The sequence below is a fragment of the Calliphora vicina genome, chromosome 4 (assembly GCF_958450345.1).
Source record: "Calliphora vicina chromosome 4, idCalVici1.1, whole genome shotgun sequence".
NCBI lineage: Eukaryota > Metazoa > Arthropoda > Insecta > Diptera > Calliphoridae > Calliphora > Calliphora vicina.
The window spans coordinates 10,227,178-10,253,365 of NC_088783.1; the positions used below are offsets into that span (position 1 = coordinate 10,227,178).

The following is a 26,188-nucleotide window of genomic DNA, read 5'->3' on the forward strand; positions in this document are numbered from 1 at the left end:
AATAATCCAATCGATTTTATATTTTAGCCAGATTTTATAATATTGTTTTTGAAATTTGATATACATATTGCACTTGATCAACAAGAGGGTATTAAATCAAAATTTTTAAAATTTCCTTATTTGCAAGAAATCAACTAACAACATCAAGACTCTCAGGTCTCGTTGCGGATTCAAATTTATGCGGTTTTGAAATTAACAATTTTTTTTAGAATTTTAACAGATTTTAAAATTTTAATTAGATGTTTTTTTTTAAATTCTAGTGATGAAAATAATACTTTACAATATGATTATATCATCTAGTGATGAAAGCGACGTTAAACCAAATCCAAAACGATGCAGACAATTATTCAGTGATTCAGATTAATCATAAATATTTGCAGAATTTCCTTAAACAATGTTTTAGCTTATTTTTGGGATCGTTTTCTGTTTTTTCTGTAATTAATGAATTAATATTATATTTTTGTTTATTTTTGTTTAAAAGGGTTTTGTTTTTACTGTTTAAGTAAAAAAATCTGAATTTATGCGCTTTTTCAGAATTTTGGAACAAATCATTAAATTTAGTATGAAGCTAGAGTATCGTTTTATGCGAATTCAGTTTATGCGTTTTTTTTGGAACGCATCTATCGCATATAACGAGACCTGATTGTATATAATATATATGTATTAGAGTTAATTTCAAAAATTAATTTTTCCTTCATTTTTCTGAAGGTTTTTCCGTAAAAAAAAAAATAATGGCGTCCTTTTTTTTGGAAAATTTTCACTCCTTGTTGTGGTTCAACGCACCTAAAGACGCGCATTTTGAGCACATTTTTCTGTAGAGCAAAAACGGTTGAATATATTTCAAATTGATACAACTGATGTTTTTTTTAATCCTTAAAAATAGTTCCTCTAACCCACAACAGGGGGCGCAAATCTCATAAAAAAACTAAAAAAAGGATTTTTGATTTTTTAAATACGCATGAAATGAAAATATATTTTAAGCGTATCAAAACGGTACCAATATTTCCTTTCTATGACAACCCGTTAAAAAGTTATGTGGCTTTAAAAATCTTTTACTAAGGCAAATTAATAAAAAAATGTCTATACTTTTTTTACGAAATGCACCTCTTGTTGTGGGTTTGTGGAACTATTTATAAGGATTCAAAAAACATCAATTGTATTATTTTTTGATGCAGAATCTATTGATGAAATCAGATTTGCAATATTTTCAAACGTTTTTGCTCTACAGAAAAATGTGCTCAAAATCCGAGTCTTTTGGTGTGAAAATTTTTAAAAAAAAGGACGCCATTATTTTTATTTACGCAAAAATCTTCAGAAAAATGGTGATAACTGAAAAACAAATGAAGTGACCTGGTCACAAACGAACTCTAATATACATACTATTAAAATTTCAACGTATTCCGTTTACTCTTTCATCGCGTCAACCAAGTTTGTGTTCATTTTCGTAATAGTGTTGTGACTATTATTTTGAGTTAATACAAAATTGAAAATAAAAATGTATCGTATATTTTCATAAAAAATATATTATTTTGATGTAAATTTAAGCCTTTATTCAAGTTAAAAATAATAGTGGTATTCACAATGTAGAGTACTCGGCCTAGTAAAAATGTAGAAGAGCTATTTATTGACAAACATTTCAATTTCTAATGTATTTTATTTTTAGTTTTTTGATATTGTGCTCTTTTGCTACATTACCAGGCCATTCAAATTCAAATTGTTTTGAGTTGATACTGTTTTGTTGATAACATAATACAAACAAAACAAGTAAGAAAGAATGGTCGGTCAAGCCCGACCATATAATTTTAAAATTTCAATAATTTGTATTTTTGAGTGATTTTCGGAAGTGGGCCTTATACGGGGGCTATGACCGATTATGGACCGATCACCATGAAATTAGGTCGTGTGATTTGTGTCTATATGAAAGTTTACTATGTTGAATTTTATGTTGAATGCACATTAAAGTGATTTTCGGAAGCGGGTCTATATGGGAGCTATGACTAATTATGGACCGATCGTAACAAAATTTGGTGACATGAATTTTGTATATATAAAACTTATTTGGAGCGCAATTTGTGGAGATACATTTATAAATTAAACATTTATTACCGATAAAGTCCCATTTCGGAAGGACATTTGTATGGGGGCTAGGTGAAATAATGGACCGATTTCAGCCAGTTTCAATAGGCTTGGTCATATCTTCATGACCACTGGTGGTGCAGGGTATAAATATCGAGAAGTTTCCAAAAAATGTTATTAACTCAAGAAGTAGATTTTCTTGCAATAATTGTAAAAATTTAAAAGAAAATCAATGGAATTGGGTTACTGTGATGTATTCTAATTTTCAAATTCTATTAAAAAGTAATCACAAACAGTTTTTGACCTCTACTGAAAAATTTAAACTTTTGTTGATCAAGTGCTTATATGTATATCGAGCAAATTTTGTACAAAATTTGATAAAACAACATCAAATAAAGAAAAATTACTTTAAGGAGTAGTCAAAACGTTCTAAAAATAAGTTTTAAAGGGCTCAAAATTTAGTTCCCAATCTTTATTCTTGGCGCCAAAGTTTACCCAAGCTGATTGAAATATAGCTCAAAGATGAAATGAAATACAATACTCTAAATACTTTGAAATTTAGTTAAATTCCGATTTATTAAGCCAGAAGCAGTGATTTCCGGACGTATTTCAAAATTAATATGGTCATGTTCATATGGTTATTCTGCTTTAGCCTGTGGTCGGATAGCATTTATTTAAGAAATATTTAAAAGATGATTATCTCTTCTTTAAATAATATTAAAATTCATCTTAACATTTTCGGATCAGGGTGCCCCGATAGACTAGACGATAGTGTGCTGGACTTTCAATCCAGGGGTTGCTGGTTCGATTCCTGCCAGAGACTCTGGGTGTTTCTGCAGACAAGCAAAACGCTTCGCAGTTTGAGTTTGTTTAAAAAAAGAGGCAATTTTGATTTATTTTTATAAAAATATTTATATATTTTTGAATTTAATTTTGGATTAACGATTAATTCTGGAACACTCAATTATATTTATTTTGTTTATAAATAATTAATCCAACTATATTTTTAACTGAAAAGAGTAATCAAGTTTCTTTAACAAATAATTTAATAGATTTACAACGAAATATTTATAAAAAATTAAGACAATTTTTAATATTTAGTAACATAATTATTTGATAACTATGAAACTAACAAAAACTATTTTCAAATTTGCTAACATTATTTACAAAGTTTCTCAAACTGCCTCAAGAGTTTTGTTGAATTTCCGTTAAAATTCAAATTAAAAAAATTAAAAATGAGAAAAAAAAATAAAACAAATCTAACTGTTACATAAAGTAATTCACTATGACCTTGGCCAAACGTTGCTCAACACAAATATACATATTAAATTACATTCTGTTATATAAGTGCGTTTTACCAACAATTTCTTTTTAATCACTTTTATTTCAGTGGGGGAATGTTAAAAAAAATCCATTTCAAATAAGAATAAAAACAGAAAATAATAATTAAATTATAACTGAAGGCACGATTTTTGTTTTTCAATTTTAATTATAATTTTCTGAAATCTCTTTTATTGTTGTTATTGTTTTATTGTTATTATGCAATCACTTACAACAAACAAATACTTTATAATAATTGTTTATTTCACTGGCTTTATGTTTTTGTTTTTTTTTTTGGTTTAATAAATTTTGCGTACGAAATTATTTTACGATTTTATTTTGCTTGCTATTTTCTGAGTTTATTTTTGTTCAACTATTTTTTGGTTTTAACACGTTTGAACTGTCGAAGCTGCAAAATGCAACTGCTGCCGTTTGCTGCAATTTTTGCCTAAGTTGTCATGAAGGATTTTTGGTTTTTTGTTTTATATAATAGTTGTTGTAGTTGGGTATTTTGTTGCTGTAGCTGGTGCAGCAGCAGTTGCTGCTGGTGGTAGTGGTTGTTGTTGTTATTATTGTGGAATGAACAATGTAGGACTTTTTCACCATTTGCTTAAGTATTACACTTAATAAAAGGGAAGGATGCCATCGAGTGCCAAGTAGGTTTTGTTATTGCTGTTTTCTTTTTTTTCATTTTGTTTTGATTTAAAGCGCAAAAAATGGGGAAACGGATATTTGTGTGTGTGTGTGTTTTTTTTTTGTATAGAATTTGTTTGTTTTGTTATTTATAGAGGAACTTCAATCAAATTGATTGACTTTTGTATGTTACTTTTGGCATTTGAATCAAGTCTTTGTGGTGTAGTCGTGGCAGTAGTTGGGCTTAGGGGAGGCTAACTTCCCTAAACGTAAGCTAAAGCCAAAAAAAGAAAAAAATCTCGTAAACAGAGAAAAAGTTTTGACATCATCCTTGGTTGGTATGAAAAGATGAATAAAAAACAACAAGAAGAAAAACTGGCAATACTTAAGACTGTGACTATTTGTCAGATTGTTTTTCGACGTCGTTGTCTTGTTGTTTTAAGAGATGATGAAGAATTACTCAAGTGCCAGCCAAATATACAATAACATAAAAACCAAAACATATTCACATACACACACACATAAACACATACATATGTATGTTCATATACATAAACACAAACACTATATGGATGAATACAATTAAATCAGACGCCTACATATCATGGTGATGATGCCACAATGGATTAAAAACGAGCCTATAGGCTCATACACTAACATCCAAACATACATAGATATGTACATTCGTGCATCACTTAAATTTATGTAGATTCGCATACTCATAACACAGATGCATCCATATACACATTTACATCGTCGTTATGGTTGCTGCTGTTGTTGTTGCTGCTGTAGATGTATGTAGCGTAGTCAACAACATTTGAAACAAACACGTGCACTTAAGCTGACACGCGCAGGTGTTTGGACCAAGATGAATTTCGTATTTTGATGTATGCACTACTTTCCATACATATTTTAGAGGCTAATCTGAAAAGTTCTCTCAATTACTAGGGATAGTTTTATATATTTGTGTCAAATTCTAATTTTAAGGGTTTTAAGAAGTTTTATACAAAGTTTCGTAAATTGTCTGCGAGGCGTTAGCGTTCTAGTAAAATGCTTAAATGAGTCAAATTTTACTTCACACGTGTTAGCATTAAGTTGTCTTTCCAGATAATATAACAATTTTATATTGTCCCGAAGAAATTTTTTTTTCTATAAAAGAAAAAATACACTCATACAAATTTGAAACATATAAAAAGATGCTTAAAATTTTAGTGCGTGTAACTTATTATAGAGACGAGATAATTGTTATAAGGCTGGCTTTATTTTCTCGCAAATATGCGTGATATTTTAAAAAAAAAAATCGACCTTCCGTGAAAGAGATAAATATAGATATAAGCATTTTTTTGTAGACCTTCTCAAGGACTATCTATATTTTAAATTTCAGCTCATTCGGAACAAAAATGGATTTTTGTCGATTTTTTTTAAATGTGAGACTTTGGGGGGACTCCAACTGATCCCCTTTAATCCTACAAAGCTCAACAACTGTAAATCAACTAAAAAAACCTCAGCCGATTAAATAATACAGCACAATATAGAAGTGTGGACCTGATCATACTATTTTAACAAAAAATCTTTGTTTTAGCATCAAAAATATTAAAAACGGAAATTTTTAAGGCACAGCGTGATTTTTATATGCTATTTACAGTGCCTAGACACTTTCAGATAGCATTGATATGTTTACAAGAGTTGTTCAGCTTTACCGTAGCTACAATTTTGCTAAATATTGTTAGATAAAAATTAGAAAAAAATAGATAAAAAATTAAACAAAATTTTTTCTTCCAAATTTCTTTCAATAAAAGGACACGAAAATGCTATTTTTTTAGCAAAGAATTTAATGAAATTTTTTTGATAGACTCTTAGCTATTTTATTGCCATATATAGGTAAGCGGTATCACCAAGTCTGAATTAGCTGTTGGCAAAAACTGATGACACCTTTTTTGAGGTCCCACAGATTTTCAGAATCTTTGGAGGCCCATACAAAAAAATTTGTAACCAAAATCATCAAACTGAGCATAGGATTTTACTAACCTGAGGTAGTAGAATAGAACTTATACTGTCATGACTGTTTGTTTTTTGCACTGAGTTATTGGAAATGGGTGTTTCAAAATCTTTTAAAGTAACAAAAATTGTTATTTTGTAGCAGAGTGTTATTGAACATTTTTTTTTGCTGAAAAATTGTATTATTGAGAAAAAGTTTGTTGATGAAAATAAAACTTGGATTAAAAAACAAGTAAGAGAGCTATATTCAGCTGTGCCCAATCTTATATACCCTAAAGCAAATTATACTTCAAAATACAAATTTTATATATTTTTTTGTAAACAAAATTTATTTTTTTTCCAAAGTTATTTTTTGGATTTTTTTTTTTTAAATTTAAATTCCTTTTTTTAAATTTTAAAAAAAATTTTTGTTTTTATTTTTTTTTTTGGGAGAAAAAAAATTCGGGTTAAAAACAATTTTTTCCGATTTTGACCCATTGTAGGTCCAACTTACTATGGTCTTATATACGTCATTGCAAAAGTCTTTGAAATATCTATTATTATATATCCATATTGTCTATATTAATGACTTAGTAATCCAGATATAGATAACAATAGGTCAAAAATCGAGGTTGTCCTGGTTTTTTCCTCATATGTCAGCCATTTCTGGGCGGATTTGGCTGATGTTAAATAGGAAACATCTCGAAAGCATGTCTGACAGAATTATTGAAGATATCTGGGGTCTTCAGAAAATTGATTTCAACAAACAGATAGACAGACGGACAGGGCTTAATCGACTCCGCTATCTACAACGTAAATGAAGTGTAGCATAGAAAGTCAAACAAAAATATATGTAGCTTCCAATCAATTTGCTGTAAATTGCAAATTAGGACTTTATTTGGAATTTGATTTGACTCACAATTGTAATTAATATATTAAGAAGTTTGTACAAAAAGTGAATAATTTCATAAAAATATACATATTAATTAACTTTTGGAGAATTAACTGTCACGACCGTACAAATTTTGTCATGCATTTCTAAGGTGAAAAAGTTCTAGAATAGTAGAGAATTTGAGGATAATTTTAGAGCAGAATTGTGAATTCAAATACTTAAACAAAATTATGTCGATTTTTTTTAGCTAGGTTTAAAAAATTGTCAATATGAATATCTCTTAAACTAAAATTTCTAGACATTCGGATAAGAAGTGAAATTTTATTTTTTTTCTAAACCACTGTGGGATTTCCTAATTAACAGGTATGTTCTGTAATCCACGTGATTTCAAATCACATACCGTTTTAAAATCACACGTGTGATTTGTGCCTGTTCTGTAAATCACACTGTTATTGTATTTTTCGGTGTGATTTTAAATTTTCGAAAGCACAAGAAAACAGCTGATTCGTTTATTTTAAATGTTTTGTTTTGCAAATAATTTTGTAGAAATATTAAAGTGAAAATAAAAAAATGCCTGGAGCTTCTGTTATATCTTTAATTGAATTAAAAAGAATGGAATTACATTTTATAAAAATTTTGCAAAAACTATGGCGCAAGCTCAACCACTATGTCAAAAAGAAAACAAAACAGCAAAGCTGCCACAGTACACAATTGCTTTTGGTTACCACTTGCTTCAACTTTGTTGCATTTTTTTTCCAATTAGCGCAAAAAACTTAACGCATATTGATAACTTATAATATAATCTAACAAATATTATAAATTTTATGACGAATTCTATAATTAATTTAAAGATATTGAACATATTTTAGACAAACATTAAAAAATTTTAGTCTGGCAAGCTTCCATGTATTTTCGAAAAGCATAAACAGCTGACAACTGAAAACAAACCTGAAACCACAGAAGAAATCACAAAAGCAAATAAACTTTTTACAGCAGAAAAGGTGTCTCTAGATTTTTATTAAATTTTAAGTGTTTTTTTAATAAAACAAGTAATTCTATAAGAAAATTAATAAAGGACATATTGTTTAATTTAGTTAAATAATTTATTTTAATAGTTTCCATGCAATAGCCGCAGAAATAACCAAGTGATTTGAAAACATTAGTGACTTTGTTGAAAGTTTTAAAATCACAAAATTATGTGCTCAGAACACCTTTTATGTGATTTCAAACCACTTTTATAAAATGTGATTTGCAGAACATACCTGTAACTTTAAATTCACTCCTATCGCGAATCAATGTTTCATATGAAATATGTTCGCTTTTCCCATTATACTTTGAAAAGCTTTGTTCGCGTGAAAAAATTTCCCATGTTGTGAAAATTTTAGATGGAAATGAATATTTCATGGGAACATAAATTTCAAGTGTTTTTCACTATAGGCGTAATTGTTCTGGATTTTCAGTGAATAATAATGGCGTATACTTAATATTTTGAAATAAATAATAGTAAATATATACATATTAATTGAGTATTACTCATACGCACCAATTATGTTCACTAGAGCAATAATTTTTTATTTTTTTGAATATATGAAAAAAGTTTACTTACAAAAAGCTTTGAATGTTCAACTAATTTATTTAAAAAAAAACGCAAATATTCAGTATTTTTTTTTCTGATTCGAAAGCGTATTTAGAATTTGAGGTACAAGGTCAGATACCCGCTAATATCAAATTAGGCAATTTCGATATTTGAAAAATTGTTCTAAAATAACCCGTAACAAGTGCGTAAATAAATCAGCTTTGATCATCGCATAAGGCTATAACCAAATCATGGAGAAATCAGTATCTCAACATGTGTATACGGTATTTTTTAAGTTTATACGAGTATTTAAAATTTAAAAAGATCTTCCTCGCCTGGCCTCGCAGCAACGAGTATGTACGAATATATTTACAAGGCTTATTTTTATATATGTATATGAAGCACTTATTGTCTACGAATGAATGAATCTTTGTTTTTGTTGTTTTTTTTTTGTGCTCCATGCAACGGAGATAAATGTAGAAGAAAAACGCTGCAAGTAGTATTCATCATATTCACACATTCGTTTGAATGTATTATATCTGTGTGTATGTTTGTGTATATATTTGTTTATTTGTTAAGTTGTATGTGTGATATTGAGGTCATTGTTTATGCTACAGAATACAAAACAATTTGAAACTCTTTCATAAAAATTAAATTCTTTCTTCTTTTTTTTCTTTACTCAAAATTCTTTTATTCACAAAATCACAAGAAAAGTAAAAAAAATATGCAAGAAAAAAAGAAAACATTTGAAAACTGAAAGAAATGCAACAAAAGAGCCGTTTGACAGAAAGACAGTATATTTCAAACGAAAGGTGTCGAATAATTGCGTTTTTAGTGTGGCAATTTATTAATTTCTGGTCTAAATGGAGTTATAATTAAAGTGAAATTATTAATATGAATGAATGAGTTTTTCAAATGGAATTAAGAATTAATTCTTTCGAACTTTCACATTTTTCAACATAAATAAAGGGTGTCTCAGCAAGCATGCACTTTTTCATCAGCACCAGACAGTTGCACGTTGTGGATGCTTTTGATTCTCATGGATTACATCAGGATTTTCTGAGCCCAAATTTTACAATTTTGTGTATTCACAAAGATATTTAGATGGAAATGCGCTTCATCGGAGATGATGACTGTTTTTTTCGAAAAGTCGGCATTGACTTCATTATCCATTAAATGAATTGCCTGGTTCCTCTAAAGAGAATCAACTCCAAATTTAAAAATTTTCAATAGAAGCAAAGAACTGTTTTTTTTTAATACATCACAATGAAGACGGATAAAAAAAATTGAAAAATTTTGACTTGAGTCTCTTAAGATGAACCAGTGATATGCGATTTCATTGGTTTCAACTAGGGTATTCAATCAGTTAACCGATTAAATTTGATCAGTTAACTGTTCGAATAATTCAAAATTATCGATTTTCGAATAACAAATAAATCGATTAATTTGTGTCGATTAACCGAAATTTTTTTTTATTTGAACTTTAACATATTTTTTTGTATTATTTTTTCCATTCTAATTCAAATACAACATTACATATTTTTTCGAACATCCAAGAAACATATTCAGTGAGTATAACATCGATGGCTTAATATATAAAGGTCGTATCTCAACTTTTAGTTACTTTACAGAAGAAGGAAAAAACTCAATAAAATCTGAAAGTGAAAGCCAAAAACTAACAACTAAAAAATTGTAGTATATCAAAAAATACTTTTAGAAAAGTATTTTTTGATTAATTATTTGCTCGATTAACCGATTAAACCAGAAACCCGATTAATTGAATACTCTAGTTTCAATTCATTTGTTAACCATTTCTGGTTATTTTGTATAGGGACAATTACTGACAGTTCTCATAAAAATATATTAATTGGAAGTATATCGTTATGAAAAACGATAAACAGAGATTGAGAAAATGGTGCTTAATCCCATTTTTTGTTTTCAAATAAAATCAGGTAAATGTTTAAGCTGTTGACATTAACATTGAAAGCTCTAGATTTCGAATATTCTAGTTTTGTCCGTTAAGAGCAATTATGATGCTACTAGAAAGCAGATGGCGCTGTGTATAAATAAAGGCAGTGCATTATAGGTTAAACGGCTACCAAAACTGTGCTAAAGTCCAATTTCTCAAATGCAAATATTGCACTTTTTTTAATGCCTTTTGTAAGCAATACTCCAAATTAACTAAGTCAGCTTTTTGTTTTTGGTAAATATTAAATTCCATTTGACAACACGCAGTCAAAGACATTGCATCGTAATTAATTAATAAATTTTGTTGAAAAGCCTGTATTGCTTTCAAATTTTCAATTGCATGTTCAAATAATTTCTCGAGTTATAAACAAGAAAGTGAAAATGGAGAACAATAAATTAAGTAAGTAAGTAATGTTTTTTGTTAAAAAATGTGATAAAATTGTTTAACTTGCTTGAAATAAATCTACTTATTTAACATAACCTTAAAAGTGCTGCGATTGTTTTCAAAATGTAACTTCTTGGAAGCTTTTAAAATTTCGTCAAAGTTCGGCAGATTAAATGAAATCAGAAATGAATTCATTGAAATGTTATAAACCAATTTTCATTTACATATTATAGCCATTTTTAGCCGTTTTCGAATAATACTATCTTTTTTAGGTTATTGTTTGAAACTTGGCTTAACGAAAATTCAAAAAAAGAAAAATTTTATACCGTTTTCAAACATGTAGTGGACAAAATTGAAGTAAACATATTTTCAGATGAAGTGGAGAAGCATATAACGAAAACAATAAATTTTTTATACCCTACACCACCATAGTGGGGAGAGTACAATGCGTTTGTGCTGATGTTTGTAATGTCCAAGAATATTAGTCTAACAACCACCTTAATATGGTACATACAATTTTTTCGGGCCAAGGACGAAGCCTATTTAAATTGTGTGAAATCGGTCCATTATACCACCTAGCCTCCTTACAAATTTCCTCCTGTAATTGGACTTTATCGGTCATAAATGTTTAATTTATATAGGTACATATCTACACAAATTTTGCTCCAAATAAATTTTATATATACGGAATTCATGTCAGCTAATTTTGTGATGATCGATCCTTAATTAGTCATAGCTCCCATATAATACCCACTTCCGAAAATAATTTTAACGTGCATAAATATCTTAAAAATGTTGGTATACACATAAAATTCAACAGAAAATTCAACTCTCATAAAGAAACTAATCACACGACCTAATTTCATGACGATCGGTCCAAATTGGTCATAGCTCCCATATAACCCACTTCCGAAAATCACTCACGAATATAAATTATTGAAATTTTAAAAGCAAATGAGACTCTTGCCAAAGTTTCTTTGCAATTTATTTTACTTCATATTGCTGAAAAATTTTTGAGATGCAAAAAGACGCTGTAATGGAAGCGGAGTAGACATATTTTTTAAGCTCCGAATCAATATTAATATTAAGCTGTACATCATATCCATTAATTTCCACATAATTTTTAGATAGGCGCTTACAAATCTGGAAACGTTCCACACTTCTACCAGAAGTAATTCAACTGTTATGTTGCAGTGAACCCATGGAAGAATTTCACTTTAACCACCAAGGCAATGAAATTAATGAAAGCGAAGAGGACCTTTTTAATTTAGATTTACAAAATGAATTAGATTTAAGCAATTACTAAAAATTTTAGTATAATTAAAATAAATGAATGTATTAAGTTTGCATTTATTGATTGTGAATGGGTTAATTTTTCGTTAGTGGGTTAAATTCCATTTTTTAATAGAATTATTCTTTCTTTCGAAATTCTTTAAGGTTTTGGTTTGAATACCATGATTTTGTAGTCGTTATTAATTTAGCACAGAAAAAGTAGTCATTTAACCTATAGTGCAGTGTGTGTATTAAAAACACATATTGACTATTTAAGCTGTAGTGTAAATTTTAATAAATAAAGAGTTGTTACAATTTTAAACTACTAAACTGCTTTTATTTGCAATCAAAGGTATTCGGTTTATTTAAAGCAAGAAAACCACCGTTTTTAAAAGGTAAAAACGTAGCAATATTTATAACCATGTTCTTATTCTAAATGAAAAAAGTTTGGGAAAAAAAGTCATGTTCGATTAAAAATATTTATTCAAAAATTCAATACAATTATAACTGTATATTTTATGCACCTAAAATATTCTTAACTTTAAACAAAATTGTAGGCTTTAGTAGGCCAAAAATGGCCTTGCTAGATTAACTGCACTTTATAAATAATATTCGTTAGTGAAAAGAACCACAACCCCCACGTTTCACTGCCACAACAGTTAATCAACGAAAATTACAATTCCAAGCTAAGTATCAAAAAAAAAAATATAAATAAATTTCCTTTAAAAAAAATAATAATAAAAAACACATAGCAGTTATCAACACTGTTTCCTTTGTCAACAGTACAAATGCATGTGGTGTGTGTCTGGTTGAGTATGAGTATGAGTATGAGTTTGTATTTGTATTGATGTTGAATAAAACAGTGAGCCTTTTTGCCATTTTATTTTGTTAAATTGAATCAGAAACAAAGAGTTGTCCTATAAAAAAAGTGACGCATAAAAAATAGTGACCTAGTGCCAAAAACAGATAAAAATATGAAATAAATTGTAAATGGAAATGTATATAAAAAGACTGAGCAGAAAAAAAACACGAAATAATTGTTTAAAATAATACATAGAAATACAATTTGAAATAGTGCAATAAATGCTTTTAAACACTCGCATCATAAATCAAATTTTCCTTTTGCAAAGCAAAGCATTTGAATAGACACACACTCACACTCTTAAACAAATTCTGTATCTGTACAAATTTCTATTTAACTACATCATGTTCAGTATTCGCTGTATGCCATAAATTTATGGAGTTGACCTTTTTTTTGTGTGTGTGTGTGTTTAAAAATTGTTTGAATTTTGAATCAGTTTACTGGTTGGTTGCTTCGCTCGTCCGTTCGTTGGAAATCCCCTGTTGCACTTACCTCATTGGGTTTGTTGAGCAAACACAAGCCATGACCCGTACGCAATGCATCGATATAATCCTTTTTACTGCATTCAGAGAATTTATAAGGCTGTACATTCTCTTGGCCAACAATAGATTGAGCCATTATGCAACCATGCCAATCACGACAGAAACATTCCTCACCTATTTGCAGTGACGACAACAAAATGCCATGAAATGAAATGAAATTACAAAAAAAAACGAGAGAAATTATGTAAAAAGCGAAATTAATTGAAATTTTATAATATAATTAAAGAGATGAGCTATTATCGCTGTCATCGTCATCATCATCATCAGCTATAAATGTATAATATATGTATGTATATAAACTCAAACAACAACCAGGCAACTCAATTGAAATTGAATTGAATCAAGTCTTGAGTTTACAGCAGTTACAGCAACAGTGGCGTAACTAGTGACAACAACAGCAATAATAATAACACAAAACATACATACAGACATACAGACATAAATAAGTAATTTCAAATTCAATAACAATTTTGCCATATACCAATCAGTTTCGCAATGACAATTAAACTTACGTCCATCATCGTGGCCCATGCCAATATTGTGGCCAATCATGTGGGCCATTGTACCGGCCAACAAATGAGGTTCATAGACATTTATGTCTACACTGATGCCAACAGCACGTGGTGTACACACCGTATCTGGTACCGCCATACCAGCCTCACCACCGGCAAATGTTTCACCTCTGTAAGTACAAGTGAAATGAAAAATCGAAAATCATTATTAAATTGTTGATGAATTTGTATTGAGTAGGAGTACTTCATGCCTACATACGTATTTATACATATAATGATAATTATTATTAATTTGTGTTTTATATGGATTTTGTATTATGTTTTCTGTTTAATTTATTGGCTGCCAATACTCATGATAATTTGTTACTTAGGCAAAGTTTGTTAGCTATAATTTTAATTTTTGATTGGTAGGCTTAAGTAGACGGATTTGATAGTTGGTTTTCAAACAGTGATTTATTAAAATACCTTATGATAAACAAATAGATAAGCGAACATATAGCAAAATTCATACAATAAGGAGTTTTACAAAAAAAAGAGGTATTGGATTTTCAGCAGACCTTTGAAGAGATTGTTTCAAGTTTATTCCGCGTCAATCTAATTGGTTTTAAATTGATAAAGGTTTCAAAATGCCCTAATTTTTCAATCAGAATGACGTAATATTTTGAAAATAATAACAATCATACGCACCAACTATAGTTGTTGGCAAGTAGTTGTAATTAAATATTAATCATACGCACTAGGTTTGCAAATATTGGAATAAGATATCTAACTGGAAAATGAACTGCATTTTGTTGTGGTGCCTTTAGTTTCGAATTTATTATGTTCTTAAATAATTCATGATTTTATTTCATTCCAAAAGCTTTTTTAAAAAATGTAAAATTTAAGCAAACATTGTTCGAAATTATAACATTAAGTTCGGATTTTTGAACATGAACTCAAAAGCATCGAATTTCAATAAGCTTTTAATGTTTTATGTTAAATAAATAAAATCGTTGTACTTTCGTACAAAAAACTTAAAAAAATTTCTCAAAATTACAAGTTTTGTAACAAAATTAGTCCACAAAATATTTTTAATACAAAATTATTTTATTTTATGTAAAAATCTATTTCTGGCTTAGATTTCAATGTTCGAAAAAAAATGTTCAAATTCAAATTTTGGAATAATTTATTTTTTTTTAATTTTTAAAATATGGATTTTAAAATTTACATATTATGTTTCAAATAATAGTTCCGAAATATGTTTTATTACAAGATAAAATATTGTATACAAAAATCCAAATTTAATGTTCGAAATATTAATTTCAAGTTCGGATTTTCGAGCATGGTTTCAAAAGTCTAGAATTTCAATAAACTTTTAAACTATCAAGATAAAGAATTAAAATCTTTGACTTTATTTTTAACTTCTATGATTTTCAAGTTTACATAATCTGTATCAAAAACTAGATCTATTTAAACTTCTGGTTTAGATTTCAATGTTCGAATAAATAATTTCAAGTTAGAATTTTCGATCATGGTCTCAAAAGTCTAGAATTGAATAGATAAAAAATTAAAATCATTGATATTTAACTTATATCTTTGAAATTTCAAATCATTAAAAAAAATCGAATTTCAATATTCTAAAACGTAATATTAAATTTGAGTTTCCAACATGGCTTCAATGAACAGAATTTAAACATGTTATTACACAGAAAAAAGTATATTTCAATTCAAACATTTATCCCATATTGAACTGGTTTCAATTATTTCATAATTAAATCAAGTATTAATTTGCTCAAAAACAAAATTATTGAATAGATAATTTTCGTAATTGAAACACAAAAAATAACAGAAATGTGTTTTCAATTACGAAAATTATCTATTCAATAACTTTTGTATTTGAAATTCAACCAATAACGAATATTGTATATTCAATTGTCAAAATAATCAAATTCAAAAATCAAAATTAGAAAATATCAAGAAATTTTTGTTTTTGAGCAAATGATGACAAATCAATTATCAATTATGACAAATATTTGAATTGAAACGGTTTAAGATATAGTTTTTTCTGTGTAACTCACCATCATTAGGAAATTACGTTTTTGATTTTTAATGTAAATAAAATTATTAAAAAAATTGATTTCAAAGATGGGTGGTCCACCCATAAGTAACCATAATTTACATAAACTTTTGTTAAATACTTTGTTTTTTGTTAATTTTTTCTAAAATTTCATAATTTTTGAGTTCACTTGACTAAGAAATAAATTAAAAAAAGTAATCAAAATTGTTCATTAAAATAATGAAATCTTCATCCACAATTAGAATGCAACCAAAAATGCAAAAACTTAATTTTTTGCCATAAATTTCAATGTTCGAAATAATAATTTTAAGTTCGAATTTCAAAACATGGTTTTAAAAGTGTAGAATTTCAATAAAATTTTAAATTATTAAAATCTTTGATTTTACTTTTAACTTCTATGATTGAAGATTCAAAATTTTTAAAAATGTTTTAAAATTTTCTTATTCTGTGTCAAAAACTAGTCCTGAAAATTGTTTTATTACCAAAAAATATTTTATTTTATGCCAAAATTTAAACTTCTGCTTCAGATTTCAATATTCGAAAAAATAATTTCAAGTTCGAATTTTCGAACAAGTTCTCAAAAGTCTAGAATTCAATAAGATTAAAATCTTAACAAAAAAAAATAAAATCACTGACTTTTAATTTATATCTTTGAACTTTCAAATCATTTAAAAAATTCGAATTTCCATGTTCTCAAAAATATAATATTAACCCTCCGTTAGTCGCAATCATTTTCAATCGAGACTAGTCGCAATGTATCAAATTAATATCAATAAAAGAAAGACGCTTTTTAAAATAATCTCTTAAATTCAAATTAAATTCAAAGTATTTAAAAGAATAATAAAAATAAAATTGCAGTAAAAAAATATTTTTATCAAAAAATACCTTAAAACTTAGGGTTTAAAACAATTTAAAATAAAAAAATGTTTTCCTGTATCAAGCATGTCAGCTGCGACTAACGGAGGGTTAAATTCGAATTTCGAACATGGCTTCAAAATACAGAATTTAAATATGTTTTTAAATAAGTATCATTAGAAAATTACAGTTTTGATTTTAAGTGTAAATAAAATATTTTCAACAAGAGACATGCAGACAGACGGCCTACCTATAATTATCCATAATTTACATAATCTCTTTATAATAATTGTTAAATAGTTTGTGGTTCTTTAATTAATTCTTAAATTTTTAAACTAAAAAAGTCATAAAAATTTTTCATTAAAATAATGAATTCTTCATCAATATGTAGAATGAAACCAAAAATGAGCTAGATATATAAGTAAATGTACATAAAAGTTTTTGTATTTAAATTAATTTGTCTTGTTATTCACAATTAAAATTAAACTAAAGCCAAACTATTCATTATTAAAAATGACAAATGCTTATAAGAATGTATAATTAGATAAGCAAGTTACATATGAGAGACATTAGTAAAAGTTAAATATTTATCAGACGCCTTCTTTACAATCAAAAACTCTTCAAAATTTATTAACTGTTGGGTTTTAACACTAATAGATACGACGCAATTAATCTTCAACTTGTTTATCACTATAAAAATAAACCAACTGAGCAGTAAAAGTTAGGTAAAGTTTGATTGATTTTACACACACATATTTCTTCTTAACCAAATGAAAAAGAAATATAAATGGATTTAATAAATTAACGAAATAAATAAACATTTACGTAGAAATGCGGCAGATAAAAACATAAATAAACCGATGTAAATATAAACAGAAAAACAATTTAAAAATAAAAACAAAAACCTTTAATGAAAACTAGTAAGAGAAAAATTAGAACGAAGGACATGGCCAAACAGAGAGTGGGGTAGCAAGTGAGAGTCCTTTAGTCACATTACAAACCTTTTTGTTTTGTTATACAAACTGACAATTTACACTTGTAAAACATCATTTTGTCAGCTCATTTATTGCTCTAAATGTTTTGTTGGACTTTGAAATTTTTGTCATATTTGTTTGTATATTTATTTTTACACACATTTATACATACATTTGTGTATATTTTTATACTGCACAACACAACAATAAAACTCATTTGTATAAAACGTAAAACAAATGACATGCTCAAAATAGCAAATGAATTTTCTACATGTTTTACGAGGATCAAAACACAAAACCGAATCTACACACAGCCATTCAAACACTTTAATATTATTGCTGCTGCCACCCAGGCTTTATATAACATCCTCTTATTTAGTTTGTCCTCTTACTTCAAAGCTAACTAGAGATATAAATTAAAATGAACCTAAACAGAAAAAAAATATAAACGAAACGAAACTAAACTAAATAAACTGACAATGACTAGAGAAATTTTAGGATGGTGGTACATGTTTTCAGGCAAAACTAACAGAACGATACAATATTCATAGCAAATATAAAATATCTATAATAAACATATGTATGTATATAGTCATGTAATTGCATGTAGTATGGGGTTTTAAGCACTCTACGAAGGGTGATATGGGTTATCCTACATTAAGGTAAGTATTTAAGGACCATGACTATGAGACTTTTTAACTTAAAATTTCATAATAAACTCCATATTAAAGAGAACCTTTAATTAATGCAAAAATTAATCGAAGAGAGTACACTCTAAAAAATGCATGTAAATCTACTACTATAAAGTAAGTAAGTTTTCATGTAAAATTACACAATATGCGTAAATTTATGCACAATATGTTTATCAAAATCAATTACATACTTTTTTCAGCAAAAATACAAACAAAATGTTTTATTTAAAATTTTTATAATATAATAGGCATTTTATGTTTAAAATTACATATATTGTGCATAAATTGAAGTTTCACACATAAAGTGTGTAAACTAATTTAAATTTTATTTAAAAAAAAAAAACAAAAACCATTTGTTATCTAAAATACAACATGTATTTTTACCCTAATTGTAGTAGGAAATTTACATGAAAATTTATTAGAGTGTACAATTATGAATTATTTGGATTAATATCTCTTAAATTGACTTGATAGGGTATCAATCGTTCTCATTTTGGAGGTATTAGCATATCTTCTGGGTCATTAGGTTTGAAGCATTGCTCTTCGGCATTAGCTCACCCAAAATTTAAGCTAGAAAGTACCATAGCTGTAAATTTACTATGCAGAGAAAGGCTGCTATTGTTATTGGTATAGAAGTCTGCGCTCTAAAGTTATGCCAAATACACTACCTTATTGCAAAATATCTATGTTAGAGTCAACGGATATCTATTTTGTTATACATATATCAATAACTTCACAGTTATTTTTCTTAAAAAAAATAGTTCATAAAAATAAAAGTCATTTCAGGAATTAAATTTTTTTCGTCATAAAATAAAAGTCATTTGAGGAGTATTATTTTTCCCTCTTTTCGTTTACTTTTTCAGTATCTTTCATTATTGAGTCGATCTGATATAATGTTTGTAGTAATTTATTTCTGTAAGAAAACATTATAGGAATCAAACAATAACAAATTAAAATCCCACTTAATTTTATTTTAATGACAATTTTTTCAATTTTAATGATCTGACGAGCGGCAAGTTTGAGGTATCAATTTACATAAAATGATTTTTGTTTTCTGACGGGAAAAATAAGACTCCTCAAATGAGTTTCATTTTCTGACGTGAAATATAAAACTCCTCAAAGAGTTTCATTTTCTGATGGGAAAAATAAAACTCCTCAAATGAGTTTTTTTTGTGACGGATATTTAAAGCTCTTTTTTGAAGAGTTTTATTTTTACTTTTAGTTTTACGTTGAATAATAACTGTTTTAGATAGATTTTTATTTTGAAAGTCACAAAATAACTGTTATAAAAAATCATTTTTGATATCACTTATAACAGTTATGGTCCCTGCAATATGGCGCTGTTAGATTATGGCCAACACAACCATATTTTTTTTGGAATATCAAAAACATACCAAGGTATATAAAACTATATTCCGTTTAGGATTCCGTGTTTTGGGATTTAAAAAATCTGGGAATAACCTGTGAAGAACACCTAAATATTACACATTTTTTATATCTGCACTTGTAACTCAAGATATAAAATTTTTGAATTAAAACATTTATTTTGATAGATATCCAACTAAGTGACCAAAAAACTCCTAAAGGAATAGATCTAAGCTTTGTTTTAAGCAAAAAGGAACAATAAAGATTTTTGATTTTGCAAAAAATTTAAAAATTTTAATGTATTGAGTTACAAACCATTTATTTTGATAGATATCCCAGATTTATCCAACTTAACCATTAAAAAGCTCTTAAAGGAAAATATGTAAACTTTATTTTGAGCAAAAAAAAAAAGAAAATAAATAAAAAAGATCCATTTTGAAAAAAAGTCAAAATTTTTGATTTTACAAAAAAAGAAATAACGTCAACAAGGTTATGCCTTGAGTAAAAAAACATTTATTTTGATAGATACCACATTCGCATCCCACTAAGCGACCAAAGATAAAAATAAAAATTCAAAAACTGTCTTCATTTAAAAAAAAAGTCAACAAAGTTTTTGATTTTGCCAACAAAAAAAACAGTCAAAAACTATTTTTTTTTTTTATTTTTGAAAGTTTGAAGAAATATCTTAAGTATTTGGAACAAATTTTTCTAAGAACAATAGGTAATAAGTTTGGACACAAATGTCAAATTTTGATCTTGTTGCAAATTTCATACCGATCGCAAGACATCGGTTTCGAAAGTTGATTCACTTGACGTGAAATGCCCAACATATATATACTTTAGTGAACATATTGTTACGTTTTAATCTTTTCAAAACGTTTGGTTTATTTCCTTTACATAAACCGGATACTTTTGATTGCAAATAAAAGCCGATTAGTAGTTTGAAAATTGTAACAACTCTTTATTTATTTACTCAATGTTTTTTATGCACGTTTATAACTTCTCAGAAATACAGACACTTTACGAATTCACTTGAAAAATACAGCACACTTTAAGGCACTCAGTTGATGTTTATTCAAATAGCGTCTCTGATAAACCCACTCACGACTGCAACCTCTATAACATCTACCATCTGCACTCTAGATTGTTCTTTAACTGTCAAAATTCAAATATTCTAGATCTTACTAATACATATGCCATCTGTGGTGTACTTTCTACAATATTCTTTAACTGAATATTCGAATTCGAATACAGCGTTGCCAACTTACGATCAAATAAACTGAAAGCTTTTATTTAATAATGCCCACAGATATGTTACAGTTTGCTATTACAGCACTGTTATTTGAAAGCATTATGCTACTTTTAAATCAGCCCTTAAAATCGTTATATTTGAATTCAAGTACAATTTCGTAGCAATATTATTTCCCTTTTCTTTAACTTTAGCCTTTTACTACAAATTTAGAAAAAATTCTGAAATCAGAGAATATAAAAATATGGATGTGGTATTCAATAATTCAATAATTCTTCGTTACCATATCATAATGAAATTTTGTACGACGATACACCTTTTGATACTTACTAAACATAAACATAAAGGTGGAAAGAAATTTACGATGTAGAAAACCAAATCACGAAATTTCCAAAAAAAATTTTGGAATATCTCCCAGAAAATTCACATTTGGTCTGGGGCTGGTAAAAGTATATTATGAATGATTTCGAGTACATAATAGTATCTAAAACTATTGATTTGAAACATTTTAACTAACAGACCGAAATTGTAATGAAATTGGTCATACAATATGCCCGAACTTTTGAGAAAACTGGACCAGGTATGTTGGAATTTTTAAATTGGAATTGTGAAATTTCATGCGAATTGGATCAGCCAGTTAGAAATTTTGTGCACAGTATAATAACAATAAATATACTTATTCTAACGTTGTGTATTAAAATCAAAATTTTCATAAAAAGTGGACTTAACACGTTTGCTCACTAAGCTTACGATATATACATGACCTTAAAGTATAACAAGTAGTCTTTAAAAAATTCGTCTAAGCCGTATATTTTGTTAAAGATTTTACTTCAACTGTATTCTTTTAACACACAATAATCATTGTACATTCTTTAAGGAAAAATAAAATATTTAACGCACGCATTGTTATGTAGATGTTATGTATCTAATGTTAACATTAGATATTATTCTACATGTTTGTGTGACTAACTAAGTGAGTGAGTGAATGAGTGAGTGAGTGCGTATGTAAGTATTTTAGCCATAAAGTAAAAAGACATCTAAGACATATAGTCTTGGCATTTTGTCGCTTGACTATTTCAAGTATTTTCTATGTGATGGGGGTCTAGGCAGTGTCATTAATTAACTAAAATGGTCTTAAAAGCAAGCAATACATCATTAATAAACTTAACATGTTACACATGCCACATGGATACGTACAGCAACAGCAACATAAACAACACACACACGCACACGCAAACATAATCATGGTAAATTCATGCATACATTCACTCACTCTTCTATTTACACCGATTATTGGCTTTCTACTAAGATAAATGCCTTAGAGTTTGTACGTTTAGGTGTTTGAGTGTCTAAAGTCATTTTCTGTTTTTTTGCTTAAGGGTTGTAGAGGTAAATTTATTCCGAAATGATGATCAGTCTTATTTGTATCCCATTTCTATTTCTAGGCATTAAGAAGAATTTATTTATTAAACTTGAATTTAGTGTCCCCTTTTTAAAGAAGAAAAAGAAAAAAAAAACGTTTTAAAATAATAAACATTGGCCAGTTCTTATATGTTAGACTCATATGTTATTGCTTTTTATTTAGAGAATCATATTTGTTGTGTAGAACACAAAAATAATCGATTGTCATGTTTGTTATCCTTTTTCTAAAGCCTGTTTTTCATTTAGTTATTTAATACTCGTACCAGAATTATAGCCTCCAGGCAGTCAGGCTAGTTGTTAGTTTACTGTTTTTAATTTAGAGATTTTGTCATATGATGTGGTTTGGGGTTTTGGGTGGACAAAAGTCAAATATTTCAGTGACACATGCTAAGAAACATTAATATTAAGTTGTTATGAGTTTTCCTTTTTTTCAAAATAATATAAATATTTAATACTAGACCAGTGTTAGCTAGATAAATTATGCAATTTAGGGTTAAATGTCAAAATATTATAAGTTATAATTTGGTATTTGCTCTTAATTAGTTCACATTAATAACAAATAATACCAACATAATCTTGTGTAATTTATATTTAATGATGAATGTTTGGGATATTAGAGTGCTTCAAAGTGAATGCTTATTCTATATAACTATGGTTAGTAAGGTTAATTTTTTTGCAATGACATTTTCATAACTACAATAAAATATTTTTTTAGAAATTTAAAATATGTTCTTAAAACTTTATGTTTTTACTACATATTGTATAATGGATATTAAAGAAACAATAGCGGATTACAAAAATCCGGTAATTTATTTTTGAATTCTATGTCTTTGTGAGAAAATATCAATATCATAGACAAATTGGAATGTATTTCTCTGACATTTTTAAAGCTTGAGTTCATTTGATCCCACACCCAGAGAAATAATATAGTTGTATTTGTTTACTGTTTCCATTTCACCATTTCTAGATTTTTAATTTTTTTTTATACCCTTCACCATGAGTGGCAATATAAGTTTGAATTCCGTTTGTAATTTCCACATTTTTCATTTGCGACCCCACAAAGTATATATATTATGGATCGTTATAGATAGCGGAATCGATATAGCCATGTCCGTCTGTCCGTCTGTGTTTTGAAATCAACTTTCCTAAGCCCCCAAATAACTTACATATCTTACATAACTTACAATATCTCCGGCTCGGTCGCTATTTAAAATTGAGAAAATCGGTCCACAAATGGCTGAGATATAAGGAAAAAACTAGGACAACCTCGATTTTTGACCTATATCTGGATTACTAAGTCATTAATATAGTCAATATATGATCTAATGATAGATATTTCAAAGACCTTTGCAACGACGTATACAAGACCATAGTAAATTGGACATACAATGGGTCAAAATCGGAAAAAAATATTTTTTAACCCGAATTTTTTTTTCATCAACAATTTTTTTTTGTCATAAATTCTTTTTCCAAAAAAATTAATTAAAGAAACTTAAAAAAAAAATTTTGAAAAAACTTTTTTTAAAAAAATTTTTTTTTTTTTTAAATTAAAACATTAAAAAATATTTTGATTTTGTTTAAATAAAAATATTTAAAAAAAAAATATTTTTATGTATAATTTGGTGAAGGGTATATAAGATTCGGCACAGCCGAATATAGCTCTTTTACTTGTTTAACAATATTATAGGCACGTTCATTATTTAAATGATTGCGGTAACCATAATATGGTAAAGTTAATATCCACATCGATATCGCGACTTTATGACAGAATTCATTCTACCTAAATGAATTCTATTGTTTTTGACTAGATATGATTACAACAAGTCGATGTAACATGAGCTAATTCTATCACTGCAAGATACATTTCCAGGTAGTGTAATCTCTCGTATCAGTGATCTGAATTGGTCCCCTACATCGTATGATGGTTGTATTCGAATTCTAAGGTGTATGCCAACAAGCCTACAACCACAGGTGCATTGCGGGATAAAATAAAGAAATTTCACGATGCATCGTGGTAAAGAGTGCATATGTGCTAGCAAATCCATGGGGTTCGTGCTATTAAGCTAGCTAGCTTTACTACCAACTAAACATCTCATATGTTATTTAGATTTACTAACCATCACAGATTACAAAAGGCAACAAAAATGAAAAAAAAATTTAAAAGCTTTTTAAATCACTACACACTTTTGATGTATTGTGATTCCAATGGTGCAAATATGGTCCAAATTTTAAATTCTATGGAGAGTTTTTTTAAATTTTTAAGTAAAATTATACATTTTTTTAGACGTTTCTCCCATAGAGAACATAGAGCGGAAACTATAAAAAAACTCAAACAAAAAAATTACTCTAAAAAGTTACACATACGAGTGTTGTTTTTGTTTTCACATAGTTTTTTTTTACTAATACATTCTCACCACATAGGTTTTTGACAACTGAGTTAGGTCTTTGACAGGAGAGTTTCCGCTCTATGTGTTTTCTCTATGGTTTCTCCACTTAATATAGCTCAAAAAGGGTTCGTCCAATGTTATTTAATATCAATATTTCATTAATATGTATCTGCACAATTTGAACCAGCATTGGACATCGAGTACGATATGCATTTCATGTCGAAAGAATCATTCGAATCGAAAGAAGAACACTAAAGCTGAATTCACCCATGAGTTTCTGAAACATTTTTTGTTCGGAACAATTTTTTTTTTATATGTAGTTTGAAGTCTCTCTCAAAAATAGAACGTCAAACTACATATAAAAAAAATGTTCCGAACAAAAATTTTTTCAGAAACTCATGGGTGAATTCAGCTTAACTATTCAATTTTATGCATATCAAACAAAAAACTAAAATTTTGTGAAAATGAGCGAATTCACTTAATTGGGAAGAAATTCGAAAATAATCAATCGATTTTTGTGATCGATATCTCGCAATAAATCTGAACAACTTCTGTCGTTTTAGATTTTTCATGATTTTTTGAAAACAAAAAAAAATATTTTCAAGTAAAAAATATATTTTTTGCTTCAATTTGTTATTATAACTCCGAAACTGCTGAGCCGATTGAAAGGCAATATATATAAGACAATTTGTACGTAGCATGGAGCAAATCTCAATTCAATCAATCGAAAGAAGACACTAACTAATCCATTTTATGTGCATATATCGAACAAAAAGCTAAAATTTTACGAAAATGAGCGAATTCACTTAATTGTGAATAAATTCGAAAAGAATCAATCGATTTGTATGATCGATATTTCATTTTGTTCATATTACAGTTGCCTTGCGATAAAGTAATAAACCTAAACAATTTCTGTCGTCTTTGATTTTTCATGATTTTTTGAAAACAAAAAAGTTTGCTATTTTCACATAAAAAAATATATTTTTTGTTATTATAGCTCCGAAAATACTGAGCCTATTAAAACGCAATATATGAATCGATTAAAGGTTATGTAAATTTAAGTTTATCTAAGTTAATTTTGGAAATATAGAACTAACCGATTTTGATTTATCTTTAATTATGTAGAGAAAAGTCTAAAAAAAATTCACAATTTTACTTAACAAATTTGTTATA

General features: G+C 27.8%; 1 protein-coding gene across 4 annotated transcripts in view; it reads right to left on the reverse strand.

Moving 5' to 3' along the window:
* Positions 1-26,188, reverse strand: part of mmd (mind-meld) — a 453,937-nt gene that overhangs the window by 63,298 nt on the left and 364,451 nt on the right. For all 4 annotated transcript variants that reach the window (XM_065508492.1, XM_065508493.1, XM_065508490.1 and 1 more), the window contains exons 10-11: positions 14,016-14,185; positions 13,454-13,617 (exon numbers count right to left, since the gene is read on the reverse strand). In XM_065508492.1, coding sequence (XP_065364564.1) covers positions 13,454-13,617; positions 14,016-14,185 — 334 coding nt within the window. The remainder of the gene's footprint in view (positions 1-13,453; positions 13,618-14,015; positions 14,186-26,188) is intronic.